Consider the following 13,892-nt stretch of genomic DNA (forward strand, 5'->3'; position numbering starts at 1 on the left):
GAGCCCCCACTAATTAGCTGCAAAAGTGATACAGCCTTCAACCTTCAATATGCCAGGGAGAGGAGGGATTCATTATAGTATAGACTTCCAGAAGCCAAGTTAAGAAGGTTGGGATAATGCTTCTGCTGATGAGGTTCAAGGCAACGGGAAAACAGAACCAGCAGTGTTTGTCATTTGGCGGTGCTTGGTGTTGGCAGTGCCAGTGTGAAGCATGCTGTTTACAGGTGTTTGTGAGCCAAAGTGGAGTGTTCTGTTTCTTCATGAAATAGTTTGTTCTCTCCAGCGCTTAAAATCTTTGAAAAGAATTAAGTGTATAATCTACTTGTTCCCCAATTCATCTCCCTCTAACCTACCAACAGTCTGCCTGTACTCTCTCGACAAACTTGCACTACAGAACAGCAAAACAATGCAGATAGCTGTGATGCTCACTCTCCTATTCTCCAGTTCTCTCCAGCATCTCTCTGATTCAGTTTTCTTCATGGTTCTTTCCTCCACAACTGAATTTCTTACATTTCATGAGTGGCAGAGTTCAGTTATTAGGAGCTCATGAGAGCGAAGTTGGTCCTCACTCTTTTCTTCCATGTGCTGACTCTGTCACTTAGAAGCCTTCTGTGACTTTTTTATTCACTATTCTTTTTTTATTCGGTTGGTTTTCTGTCAGGTTAGTGATTTAAACTAGGTCATGGAGGTCCAGAGATAACAAGGAGTAGTAAACAGTGGAAAAGGTTATCTGGAAAGAGTAGAGGCCAAAGCTCCTTTCTCTTCTGGCAGCAGTGAGCTGTTGAATCAGATGGAACCTCATCCTTAGGTTCTTTTCAACTCCCTGTCATCTCCCCCCTTTTCTTCATGTGACAGACCTGATTTCCTCTGAGTAGCCAGGCTCAAAATGTTTGTATTGTGTTTTGACTTTTCATTCTGCTCCTTTTTGTGATTTTTTTATGTACTATGCTTTAGCATGATCTAGCTAAATCCTGATACTTCAGCCTCTATAATTTATAGCATGCATGTTTTCCTTGTTATTTGCGCTTCTGAAGTGCTTACATGCTTATCGTCATGTGCTTTGAATGATAGAGCTTTCTCTGCCTTCTGGGTCTTCTTTTGGGAGTTTGCTTTTGTGTTTTTTTAACACCATTAGTGCAATCATCTTCTCACAATTCCTTCTCACCAACAAACCTATTTTATTAATATCCTGCCGTGCTCTCACTTTTTCCGATGTTTTATCTTCTACAGTTTTGTCTGATATCACCATTGCAGCTGCCTCTTGTCCTTCAGAGGCTGCTGCTGTTCCTTGGCTTCTGGGTGCACTCGTGGTCACTGTCTCAGTAACACCTGAAGCACAGCAACACTACGTGCCTTGTCTGCAGTCACTTTCCTGCCAGTTTTCAGCTGTTGTGGAATAGTGCCATTATTACTAGCCGATGAGGCTGGTCTTAGATGTCTAAAAATAACTGTAGTGTTGCTCTGCCTTTCTCAGTGTCTTTTTTTATCATCTCCTCTTGTTTTCCTACATGTTAAAAGAGGCAATACACATTTATTGAAGAAAACATTTAACTTAATACCTTTCATTTCAATTAAATTTTTAAACTAAGCTTTTTCATTGCTAGTACATAAACGTTATTTTTAATGTGCTACTGTCTCATATTTTAATACTGGGTCCAAAACTTTTTTTAAAATAGTTTGTGAAATTCTGGATCTTGAATTTTTAATGAGAAAACTGATTAAATCATGAGCATTTTTTGTACAAATTTTCATAAATAATAAACAAACCAGTTCCTCTTTTATATATTGGCACATGGAAACCAAGAACTTTCATAACCTTCTGTGGTCTAGCAACACCAATTGTCTCCATTATCATAAGAATGTGAGTTCTCTTTAGTGAAAGATACTTAATACAGGTTTAACTCAGTTTTACAAAGAAATTTCTGTGAGTTTAGCTATGAAAAGTTTCTACGTGAACTTTCAAAACATACATAGCCAACAACGTAGAGCCAGTCGAGACACTGGATTGGCAGCTGTGGAGTTCTTATGTCTTTCATCAGAAAAAAAAAATTCAGCCTAGTGCTTCAAGGGATGCTGTATAAAAGAGAGTTAATTATCTCTTTCAGCCAGCAGAGGTGTCAAGTGGTAAGATTAGTAATTTATCAACCCTCTTTTTTTTCCATAAAGTATAGGGTGTGGCCAGTTTTGGTTTTCTTTCTCTTTTTTTTTTATACCAGCATTGAGCTTTTTCCCCCCGCTTCCCCACTGCCGTAGCCACATGTTGTGTTATGATACAGCAGTGGGGAGAGGTGGTTCACAGATTCTAATTTAGCTGCCCAACGTACCCTTCCTCAGGAAGTAACTTGGTGGCTCTTTATAGTAGGCTAGAGAATGAAAATCCAGAAAAGAGATTAAAAAAAATACAAAAATGGGTAAACCTGTATGAAAATACTTCACAATGTAGGAAAATACACATAAGTTCATCAGCTAGATAAACTGGTGATGCCAGCAAAACTGCTGGATATTACAGAAATATTTTCTTTATGCATTTCTATTTAATTTTTATATCAATGATCTTGAAGAAAACGTCAGATTGCAGATAAGTTTACTGGTGACAGAAATTGGAATGGTAAACTAGGGGGTAGGAGTATATAGTAACCAGGGTTCATTTAGAATAATCACTTTGTTGTTTTTCAGTGTGAGTTTGTACCTTTGTGCTCATTAGTTCAGATTTTGTATATGTTCAGGATTAATATGCAGTAAAGTAAGTGATGGGAAACGTGAGATCATGATAGATAAATAACTGACTTAACAGGAGTCCATGCAGTTCTCTTACCTACTATGCTAAGAGATCTCTTGAGTTTTGAAAAGGAGGAATAAAATGCTGTTAATGTAATATATGTCAGTCATTACACCATTTCTGGAATATTTTGTCCATTTTTGTTGTCTTTGGGTCTGAATATATGTCAAATGGAAAACGTTGATGGTGAAGCTGCAAGATGAAATGGTATGTGGTCAGGCAAATCTGTCTTCCTATAGACTAAAGAAAACTCTCTATTCTATCCAGGAGAAATTACTAAGTAATTTAAATCCCAATCTGATGGTCCTATGAAAGAAGATTTTCTGCTAGTGGAGGGTTCTTTGCTTTGCAGATACAAAGGTAGGACAAGACGCAATGAACAGATGGTGAAGCTAAGTAAACTCATAAGGGAAATAAAGTGGAATTTTTTTCAATGAAAATGATTAAAAATGTGTAGCAGATTTTGTTACTTGAAATCTTTAAAAGAAGATAGGCTTTTTTTCCCCAGAAGATACCCAGGTTCATCCGGGTGTTAGAATGTTGGTACAGGAAACAGATTATTACATTTTTAGAATTAAGAGAATCAGAATAGGTGTTTACCTGGCCTTCATGTATACAATGTCAGTTACCTCCCCTTTCAGAGGGCTTAATGGGTCCTTACTGTACTTGTACAGCCAGTATTACTGTTGCTCTTACTGAGTTGAGTATAAAATGTTTATATTTTCAACTCTTTACAAAGAGAACTCATTTTTTTCAAAGTAAACTATTGCCTTCAGCTTTCACTGACGTTCAGATAAGGGATCGTTGATTATTATGTTTAATGAAAACTATTTACTATTTTTAGATTTAATAATGCATTAATATAATAATTTGTGCAGTCTGCTTACAGAAAACAGTGTTGAAGAATAAACAAGAAAACATCTGAACAAGTATATAGATGCTTCCATTAAGTAAAACATATTCTATTTAAAGCCTATAAATAACTAAGTTTCTTCCAATTCTTCAGACTTTTGGTCAAGAAAATGTTGATTGTGATTCACTTGGGGAGGCCCCCCTGGGGTTCAGCTTGCAACATCAAGCTGTTGATGAAAGGTGTTGTCATACAGACTGCAATAATGCAATCCTGTGGTTAAAAGAGAAAGTCTTGGCTAATAGACATGCAGATAATTAAGAGGGACATAAGGCATCTAGTGGACATTTTAGTAATTATAGTCTTGATTTCTTTGGAAGGAACATTACATATAAAGAAGCAGTTTGCTAGATGGGGGAATTTTTTAGCATTGGACTTTATGAATCTATTACTGCAATAGCTCCTTTAAGGATTAAACAATATAAAGATGTCATTTGTCTTTTCTTAATGCATCATGCATCCTAATTTAGTTTCTAGTCCTTTGTAATGTTAGTTACAGATAGAAATATTGTTGTCTTTAATGGAAATGCTTTGGCATGTTTTTCTGCTAGTTGTTCACTTTTTTTGGTTGGTTTGGGGTTTTTTTGTTACCCAGGGGAATTTTATCAAAAAATTACCTAGGTTACTTAGTGCTGCTGCTGCAGAGAACGCTTTGCTGTAGTTACCAGCATTTAATTAAAGCATCTTGTTTCTTCTTGTAACTTGAACTGAAATTACCCTTTCGGTAACATTCTTGGAATTACCTGTTGGGATCAAAGCAGCACCTTCTAGGTTTCTGTGGTTTCCATTTGATGCACTATGTTATGGACTTCAGGTTTTCCCAGCACTAGATCTTGGTGAGCACGGTTCAAACAGAACTCAAAACACGAGTTTTTACTTCCACACCAGATTAGATATATAGTCTGAATGAGCAAAAGCATATTTTCCAATTATCAAATGAAAGTTAATGATGAATGTTTGTAAATACAAAGATCATCATATGCAGTAGAAAATTTTGTAGTGCTTCTGTGTGCCCGGGCATATTTGGATACAGGGATCTACATAGGCAGGAACTGAGTTGAAATACATCTTAGAGTTATGGCAAATTTAATGGCTAAGGGTTTTTACAATTTTAAAGTTTGCCCCAGACCAAGAAACTTACCATTTTAATTGCAAAGAGAAAGAGAGAAAAAGTACATTTAATCACAAAGTGCGAGGTTTTAAGGTTCTGTTATGCAAGTTTGCAAAGCAATATTACAGTTACAATGATGTAAAAGTCAGTTTCTTCCTGTATTTTTAAGCTGGTACCATTTTGCATGTCTTGAATTCTGTGCATGTTCTGATCAAAACTCTGTAATGACTTCACTAACACCAGTTCTCAGCCATGGGATCCGTAATCTGATTATGAATCCATCATACAACACATTTACATTTAACTATTATTTTCTTTCTCACGGTGCAGAGAATTTGCTTCCGGAAGTTTAAAACAATTTAAAACAGTATTTGCAGTTATTAGTAAGAGGGCTTTTATTCAGCAGATTAGAAACATATTGCCTATGAAGACACTGGCATTCATGTCATTAGTAGTGTTTTCTGGGCATCCGGCAAAATGTTGACATGAAAAAGGAAAAACAGAGGAGAACTGTTTAGGGGGGAAAAAAAAGTTAGCATAAGAGTAAAACTTTTATTCTTTTAAACATTCACTTTTTGGAAAAGCAAAGGGAATTTTACGCCAAATACTATTTTAGCATGATCTGTATTCTCTGTGCGGTTCTTGTCATCACATTCTCTTGGATCCAAAGCATTGTATTGCTGCCTCAGTCTTTTTAAGGAGTTTTAAACAGAATCATTTGTAAGAGAGTATACTTCTAAGTACCTAGTGTCGTTTCTCCTTGTCTTTCTTGAATTTGTTGCCTCTGCTTAAATAATGGAGGTGAATGGAGGCTCACCCTTAACTAAATGAATTCTTACTTAAAGCCTGCTGTCGACCTCTGCTTTGTACAAATTTAGTCATTTGTTTGTCATACTGATTTGTGCAACTGTAGCTCTTTTAAAGTGTAACTGTACCGGAAAAGCATAATATTCACAAATTTTATGTAGTACGTGGAATTACCTAATGGTTAAGCAAGTCAAGCATATGAAGCACCATGCTCATGCTCTGTATAACTTTCAGAGCAGCTGCCAATGAGTTCTATCACCTGAAAGTATTACCATCAAAGAAATAGTGTAATCAACTAAAATGCTCCGATTTGGCTTTTTTTTTAGTTAGTTGTAATTTACTTAACTTATGCTGGTAGGTTTTGAGCATTTTGATGCTTGAATTTTCCACTGTTACTTTAATATTATCAGATTTTTCAAAATTTTGATCATTTTTATTCAAAAATTCTGTTGGATAACTTAAATTTGAGCTCAGCTTTATAATATTAAGAAGTTTGTCTTAGGTTAGACCAAAGATCCGTCTAGCTTTTCTTAGGGCTGATACGGTTACTTCAGGAATAGCAGAGAGCAGGGCAAGCAAGCAGTCGTAGTTGGCAGCCCTTGGTGATTTGTACCTCAGCTGCTTCTGGGCCACATCACTGGGGCTTTATCAGAGAAGGAAGCTAAGTTTTGCTTATCAACTAAAAAGATAAACTTAATTGTTTAGCTGGGTAAATCCTACTTTAAAAATGTGAGACAATGACTAATTCGAAACACAGATATTTCTAAAGAGAAACTTCTAAATGCTAATAAGTTTCTCATGTGGTTTTACTGTAGCTGTACAAAAAGACTGTAGGGCTGGAATACCTAGATTTTCTTCACAGCTCTTAGGTAGACTTACTCTAGGCGATGATAGGTAAACTGATGCAGATGGAAGTGATTAGTACTATAGTTACTATCAGCTGTACCTGCTTGTACTCTGTCTGTACCTCCTTTAACTAGGGGTTACTGCCTCTCAGTAACACCTCCTGTGCATATAAATATTTATCTCACCACCCTCCAACTTAGCTGTATGGGTTTTGTGGGTTAGGTTTTGTGGGCATGGAGAGGGGCCAAACTTGTGAACTTGAAGACTGTTAATTGCTCTTTGTTTTACCAAGATCAGTAGTGGCTGGCTTGTCTGACGAAGTCCTCTTATCATTTGCAGTTAAATTGTGGGCCCGCTACTTTCCTGCTTTCCAAGGGCTTATGTGGTCAAGCGATGTACATAAAGTGCTTTTCAGTCTTAGTTAGTCGTAACAGTTATTTTTCCATAAAAATTAAAGAAATGGTTTCTGATCTTTGGCTTTTTGTAAGCAGGCTAGCAAAGAGACAGAGCGAAAATGCATTTCTAGTGGGGGTGAGATCATCTGTAGAAAATTACTGTTTTAAAGTCCGGTACCTTAAATGCCTAAATAAAAACTGCTCGTACAAATTATTTTCTCACCTATGACTCTTGAGGCTTTTGTTATTGTTTGCTTATAGCACGCATACTTTATATCTTATTTCTGGATGACTTTCAAGATGTTATATGGTGTTTTAATGCACTATTAGTGACTGTTAGCGGAGAGCAATTAAAATATCCCCTGTTGTAGAGAAATGACTTCCAAGCATCTTGCGTCTTTCAGTAACAAGTCATGTAGTTTAAACAAGCTCAGTCAGTTTTGATTTTCCCCTCCAGACCTAGGACTTCCTTTCAGTTTGTTGTTCTGCTGGTTAAGACACATCTTTCAGATAATTGCATCAGCCAACACATACAAGAGTGTATGTGGCCTAGAAAAAGAACTATGCAACTTGTCAGCTTATGTATACACACACAAAGAAGGAATGAGCACTAAGCTTAATCATAATTCTTTCCCTCACAAGTCTTCCATCCCAGCTCGAATTTATTGTGGCTGGAAATATTTTAGCGAAGTCCTTAATTACTCGGTTATTATCTGTGTAATAAGTAACTTTACCTAATGTTTTGTAGTTCCATCAGTCCATACAGTACATGAATGTCCTGGTGCTCAGTACTGAGTCTGCAGTGTGCGGTGAAATTTAGTAAGCCTCCTATGCTATCTCTATTGACAGCATCAACAAAGAGAGCATTGTGGATGTAGAAGGCGTTGTGAGGAAAGCACATCAGAAAATCGGAGGCTGTACTCAGCAAGATGTTGAGCTTCATGTTCAAAGGGTAAATTTTTGAGCAAATGGTTAATTGTTTGAGAGATTATGTGTCTTGGCTGTCTGTCTATCTACATAGATAAATTTTGTTATAAGCAGTCCCATACCAGAGAAATAAACTGCTTTAAACTACAAATTTCTGTGTATCATACGTAAGCATGAAACATTTCTGATTCTAAGAGATCTGATTTTTAGAATTTCCTATTTTTATCTGCCATTTGAATTACAGTACCAAGTAAAATAAAGTATCTCACTGGAATAATTTGTCTAGGAATGCTTGTAATTCTAGTTTTTGTTTCTTTACTGCAGCAGATCCTGTAATAAAAAGTCTGCTTCTTTTTAAGTGCAAGTCAGAAGTTTCTTCTTTATCAGAAAGTTACAATATCCAGCTTAGTACAATGGAATGGAATGCATAATTCTCAGCAAAAGTAAGGCACTGGCTTAATATGGAAGCTCTTGAAATCTAAAATTCCTGTAGCTTGTGCTGCAGGGCTGGAGGAAGTGCAACTTTATAATTTGTTTAAATAGAAAGCGTACTTAAACCTTTATGTAATATCCTTTCCTTCTAAAGGTTTTCAACCAAAACGTGTGCCTACAATACAGCTGAAACACAGTCACCTCAAGAGTAGAGTACAATGGCTATTATAGTTAGAGCAGTAAAGTAAATTTTAGCTAACAGCGTTGGGAAAATCTGCAGATTTTGAAGAAACGTGTTTTAATATATGTGCAGATTAATCACATGCTTAATTTTTCTGAAAGAATATCAAATTCACTACACCTATGACTAGACTGCAAGGCAAGGTGATTTTCATTCTCTGATTGTATTTTAGGTATCTCAAATTTTCAATCTGAAATGGCTCTTTCAAATATAATCAGATGATAAATAAAATAATACAACAACAACGAGATGAACAGGATGATGTTGCTGGAATTGGAACCTAAAACTCTATGAAATCTAGTAGTTTCAGGTCTGGCGTTGATGCCAACAGGCTTGCCCCTCAGGCAGTGTTTACTTGCTCAATTCGATGCTTCCCAGAAGAAAAAAAGACATTTTTACTCTTTCAAAAGGAAAATAAGAACTAAGTATTTCCAGTATTCTAATGAGAATGCACTCATGTATCTCAAGTGTTTGAATAAAATCACAGTTTTACAGCTAGCAGCGTATGCAAACACTGTTTCAAGTCTATGCCAGAAATATCCTTTTGTAAATCACACCTCCTTTTGAGCTGAGTCTTATGCTATTTCTGTTCCTTTCTCAATTTCAGATCTATGTGATCAGTTTAGCTGAACCCCGACTGCCCTTACAGCTGGATGATGCTGTTCGACCAGAAGTGGAAGGAGAGGAGGTGAAAACTTTGCATGCTCAAATACTTTTTATTTTCTTTGTAATTGAACAAAAGCATGAAAGCCAGGCAACTTCCTTAACACAGTGATTTTGAGGGTCTGTTAGGCTTGCATTTTACTTCCTTTACGTTTTCCAGAACTGTGTTAAAAATTTGTATAGCTTTCATGTCTGCTGAACTACAGTAGGTCAAAACCCATACGGTTTGCAGTCTTGTGTGTGTGTCTTCTGGAACAGTTCGGTTCTGCCTGTGACCGGTGGGAGAAGTGACACCTTAAGCTTTGCTATGCTGCCAATTCGCTGTATGTTCTTTCTAGAATCATCTAGAAATTCTACTGAACTTAGAAGTAGCCCTTGGCTTTTAGCCAAAGGATGTTTTTCTCCATTGATTTTGGTTTGTTGTTTGGTTTTGGGGTTTTTTTTGGAGGTGTATGTATTCATAATGTATTTTTGCACAACTGTTTAGGATGGAAGAGCTACTGTAAACCAAGATACAAGACTGGACAACAGAGTCATTGATCTGAGGGTAAGGAACGTGCTGTGTTGCATGCTTGCCTGCAAGTGTTTATTCTTCATCTTTCTAATGAAGCAATAAAAGTTGTGGATTTGATGGAAGTGTGTTGTTGGCCACAGGAAAAATCAACAACATATTTTTCTATTTGTGAGTGACATTGTGAAAACACAAGGTTTTTTAATCCTAAATGTTCACCTTTCCTGGCATTAATCAAAGAACATGGATTAGTAGTGTAAAGGTGAACATGTAGGATTTGGCACGTGGCCATGTACATCTGGTCTTTTTTATTTACAGAAGTCAAAAGTGACTGAATAGGGACAATTTAGAGACAACATTTATTCTCAGATGTAGTCTCTGATACCCAAAAACTGCACTAAGAGCGCAATTTTGAAGTATAGGATGGAAGTTTTGAATTTAACATGTAATTGAGGTGCTGCAATGCGTGTCTCGCAAATGAAATTGTACCAGGCCATGATACCAATCTCATTCTCTTTGTTTCTTCCACAGCATTAATATCTTTTTTTTTCTGAAACATCTTTCTTCATCCAAGTCATAGAGGCACAGACATCTGTGAATTCATAACCTTCCAAATATTTACTTTTTCTGATCAGCAGCAAAAAAGTATCTACTAAATCACTTACAGAAATGTTCTTCTTTTTTAATTCAACAGCAACTAACACTAAGTGTGTAAGTAACTAACTGTTCATACTGTCATGAGGCTTTCTGGTCTTTTCCCATATTTGGCTCTCCACAATAAAATTTTGATTAACTTTTCCTTGAATTAAGAGTGTGCTTAGCTCATTTTTATGGTGTATCTAGTACTGCCTTCAGCCTTCTGATAATGGCAGTTTCTCAGTAAATCATTCTACAGACCTGAGAAATAAAACAAAAAAGTCAGTTATTTATTGGAAAATTTGGAAAAGTTCTGTCACTGAGATGCTTAAAGCGTTTGAACATCTGATCTCCTTATTTCAGCAACTAAAACTACTTCTGCAAATTGTTTTACTTGGACCAAAGTTAATTGCTTTTAACTTGACCTTATGTCAATATATGCTCAATAATACTGAGCAACATCAATTCCTGGTTACTTTTCAGGTTACTCAGTATCTCATCATATTGGTCTCTTCATCTGTGTCTTAAATTAAGCCTTTGATGAAAAGAATTCTATACTAATGGTTGAAAGTGAAAAACATTTAAAGGATCATTGACTTATGGTAGTGGTAAGGCAGTGTAGTAAATCGAAGGGAGAACTCTGGGATGCTCAAAGTGCAAGTTTTACTGGAACTTCTGGTGGTGAAGAAAATTATTCAACAGCATTCCAGAGAAACTTAAGAAAATCCATTAAATTCATGAAATACTTGTATAATAAACTGAAAAGAGCCATGAACTCCAAACAGAACATAGAAATAATAACACAAAGGGAAATAACAGTTAAAAATACTAGCTGAAAGTAATGGCATGAAAGTATTCTTGGCTGTAATTCAGATGAGGGCATCTGCAGGGTAAAACCTAAGGCATATAGGAAAAGGAAGGAAGACCGTAATGCCAGAATATACATAAGAGATGGAACAGAAAGGGGTGGGCTAAAATTCTTCCATCCCTGTACACATTCAGTAGTCCAGCAGGACTCTCCCAATACTTCTTACATACTTCTGCTAGTACAGTAACAGAACATTAGTTGTCAGTGTTCTGCTTGAAGGGTACAGCTGGTGAGCTAAGTGGATGCTGCTATAACCTTTTCTAACTTATATGTCCCAACCATTGTTGGTGTACCGTTTATTCAGCAATGTTTGGCACCTTGTTTTTGGGTCTGAACCTCAACTCTGCCTTCTGCAGAAGCTGTTTTTCTCCTCAGCTCCAACAGGTGCCGCAATGTGGGGCTAAACAGCTATTTCATGCTGAACAGGAGTTCAGGTTAACTCTTTACAAAATTCATGGAGGGATGAAATGTCAAATCTCCGTACTTCAATGCCTTATGTTTCGCCCTCTGCATGTACCTGGGTCTGGATGTAATCTGGCCACAGCTTTCCCTTGATTAGGCTTAGGTATCTATCTTGCCTTCCTCCTATGGACGGGAAAAGTTTCTGTCTCTGACTGTGTCACCTTTCTGTGTGCCTTTACTGTTGCACTTTTCATTATTTGTTTCAGAACAAAAGCAGCTTACTGTGTGGAACAGTAGGCTCAAGCCTATTCATAAATTTGCTTTGTTTGTTCTGCAGGAGCTTTGCTTGTGCAAAAGAAGATTCTACATAATTATGTGTTACTTTGGCCTGTTTTTTAAAAGGGAGAGCTAAATAAGCAGGAAAGGTATTTAATGGAGAAAGAGAAAATCCCAGTGAGAATACGTATGTATATATGTATGTGCACATCATAAAGACTGCATGCAGCGGAATCACAAGAGCAGGGACATGAAGGCAGTTTGTCCTTCAAAATAACTGAAAAAAACACCAACCCAAAAGTAGTAGTTGATTTTCGGTTATTTGCCTGCATAGACTGGAGCTGTAGTACAAATGGGACTTCAGAGAGCCCCTAGTGTTCCAAATGCAGTGCGTAAGTAGGCATGTTCTAAGGAGGATTAGAAGACATGATGTGTTAAAAGCTCAGAGAGGTATCTGAAGCCATTGTTAGCATCTGCTCTCCGTTACCTCTTCCTTCTAGGAAAAGCAAATGATGGGCAGCCGGGAAGAAATGTTAATAGAATAGTCCCAACAGAGATGCTGAGATGATCTGTTCCTAGAAGTGTGGGAGGAAGTCCAGCCACAGATATGCGCACCATCTAGTTCTGGTTTCCTCAGTGCCCCAGTTTTTCAAGGAAGAAGGAGGTCATCAAACATCAAAACCAGAGATAATATTTTTTTGGAGAAAGATTTAACAAACTAAATGCATAGATCTTGGCTAGACTCAGACTAAAAAAAAGTCCTTAGCGTGTAACTAAAATTATTTTTTAATTTTATTTAAATATGGTCTTCAAAGTAGTTAAGTAGTTTAACTAATTTTAAGTAGTGATTAACCAATGAGTTCATTGCATAGGACCAAATCATGATAAAGTGGAGCTGTGAAACTCAGTTATTGCATGAGTGAAAGGGACTGGATTTCCAAAAATAGCATCACTCCATCCAGCTATGATGTATAGCAAGGAGAGTTCGATTATGATGCAATAGGAGTGCAATTAATAATAAGGAAATTACATTAGTGGAGATGGAATGTGCAAAGTATTCTACAAAGATTGCAAGACTTCCATTCGTGTGTACATGTGAAAATAGACTGAATAGTGCACTGTATTTTTTAACAACCTTGCATTTTGGTTGCTGTCAAAGATCTCCCAGAGGTATCTAGTAGTTTATTTTGATGTTAGGGGTGGGAAGTACGTAAATGCCAAGATCGCAAGGTATTGCTGTAGTTGTTATTCTGATGTGTGGAGGGAAAATGGTGATTGTTTAGGGTGGAGAGGTTTTAAAAATCCTTTCCAAGGAATGATGACTGAGGAAGAATGAATCTGTTCCTGATGGGTTAACTCATAAAACGCAGATCACATACTTGTGGCCTAGAAAAATTGGGGGTGTAGAGACAAGAGAGCTGGTAAGATGAAAGAAGTGTCCTTGTCTAGACCAGATTTTCTTCCACATAACCAGAGGTGACCATGAGGAAACCACTGTTGACCTAAGTATTTTTCATGATAGCTTAATGAAAGTCGAACCAGTTGATTCTAGAGATGTTTGATTTACTGTTCCTTTATCGGAACAATTAAAAAAGGCCAACTGGAACACTGATTGTGTTTTAAAATCTTTATTTTTCTGCTGTTCTTAAGTTTAACTGAAGTATTCAGTGATGTGTAGATTTTCTATGTCTGTAAAAACACCTACAGAAACCGTATTTCATGAAGATCTGTGGTAGATGAATGATGAAGTTCATCTTCATCTTGAAAGACAAGTGAAGCACAGATTTTTTAGGTTTTGCTTCTCAGTTTGTCTTCCTTTGAAGAAAAAATCAGTTCAGATTCATCCAGTTTTAACAATGGACCTGACTGATGTCCTTGCTCTGGCTTATTTTTGATGTCCAGCAGGGTTTTTATCTTAACAGTATCTGTCCAGATTTGACTTGAATTATATGCATTTTGCAGTCCTGGTGCTGTAATTGTGCCTGCTAATGCACAGCTCAGTGAGACAAAGCATAGTCTTTTTAGGGTCAATATTATCCTGTTTAAACTGCTCAGGGTAGAGCGTAAACATTAAACTGTATTTTTAGT

General features: G+C 36.8%; 1 protein-coding gene across 1 annotated transcript in view; it reads left to right on the forward strand.

Moving 5' to 3' along the window:
• The window catches only part of DARS1 (aspartyl-tRNA synthetase 1), a 42,875-nt gene that overhangs the window by 15,124 nt on the left and 13,859 nt on the right, over window positions 1-13,892 (forward strand). The window contains exons 5-7 of the mRNA XM_063341010.1: window positions 7,698-7,800; window positions 9,056-9,136; window positions 9,599-9,658. Of these exons, the coding sequence (XP_063197080.1) occupies window positions 7,698-7,800; window positions 9,056-9,136; window positions 9,599-9,658 (244 nt within the window). The remainder of the gene's footprint in view (window positions 1-7,697; window positions 7,801-9,055; window positions 9,137-9,598; window positions 9,659-13,892) is intronic.

Source organism: Chroicocephalus ridibundus, chromosome 7 (assembly GCF_963924245.1).
Source record: "Chroicocephalus ridibundus chromosome 7, bChrRid1.1, whole genome shotgun sequence".
NCBI classification, from domain to species: Eukaryota; Metazoa; Chordata; class Aves; order Charadriiformes; family Laridae; genus Chroicocephalus; species Chroicocephalus ridibundus.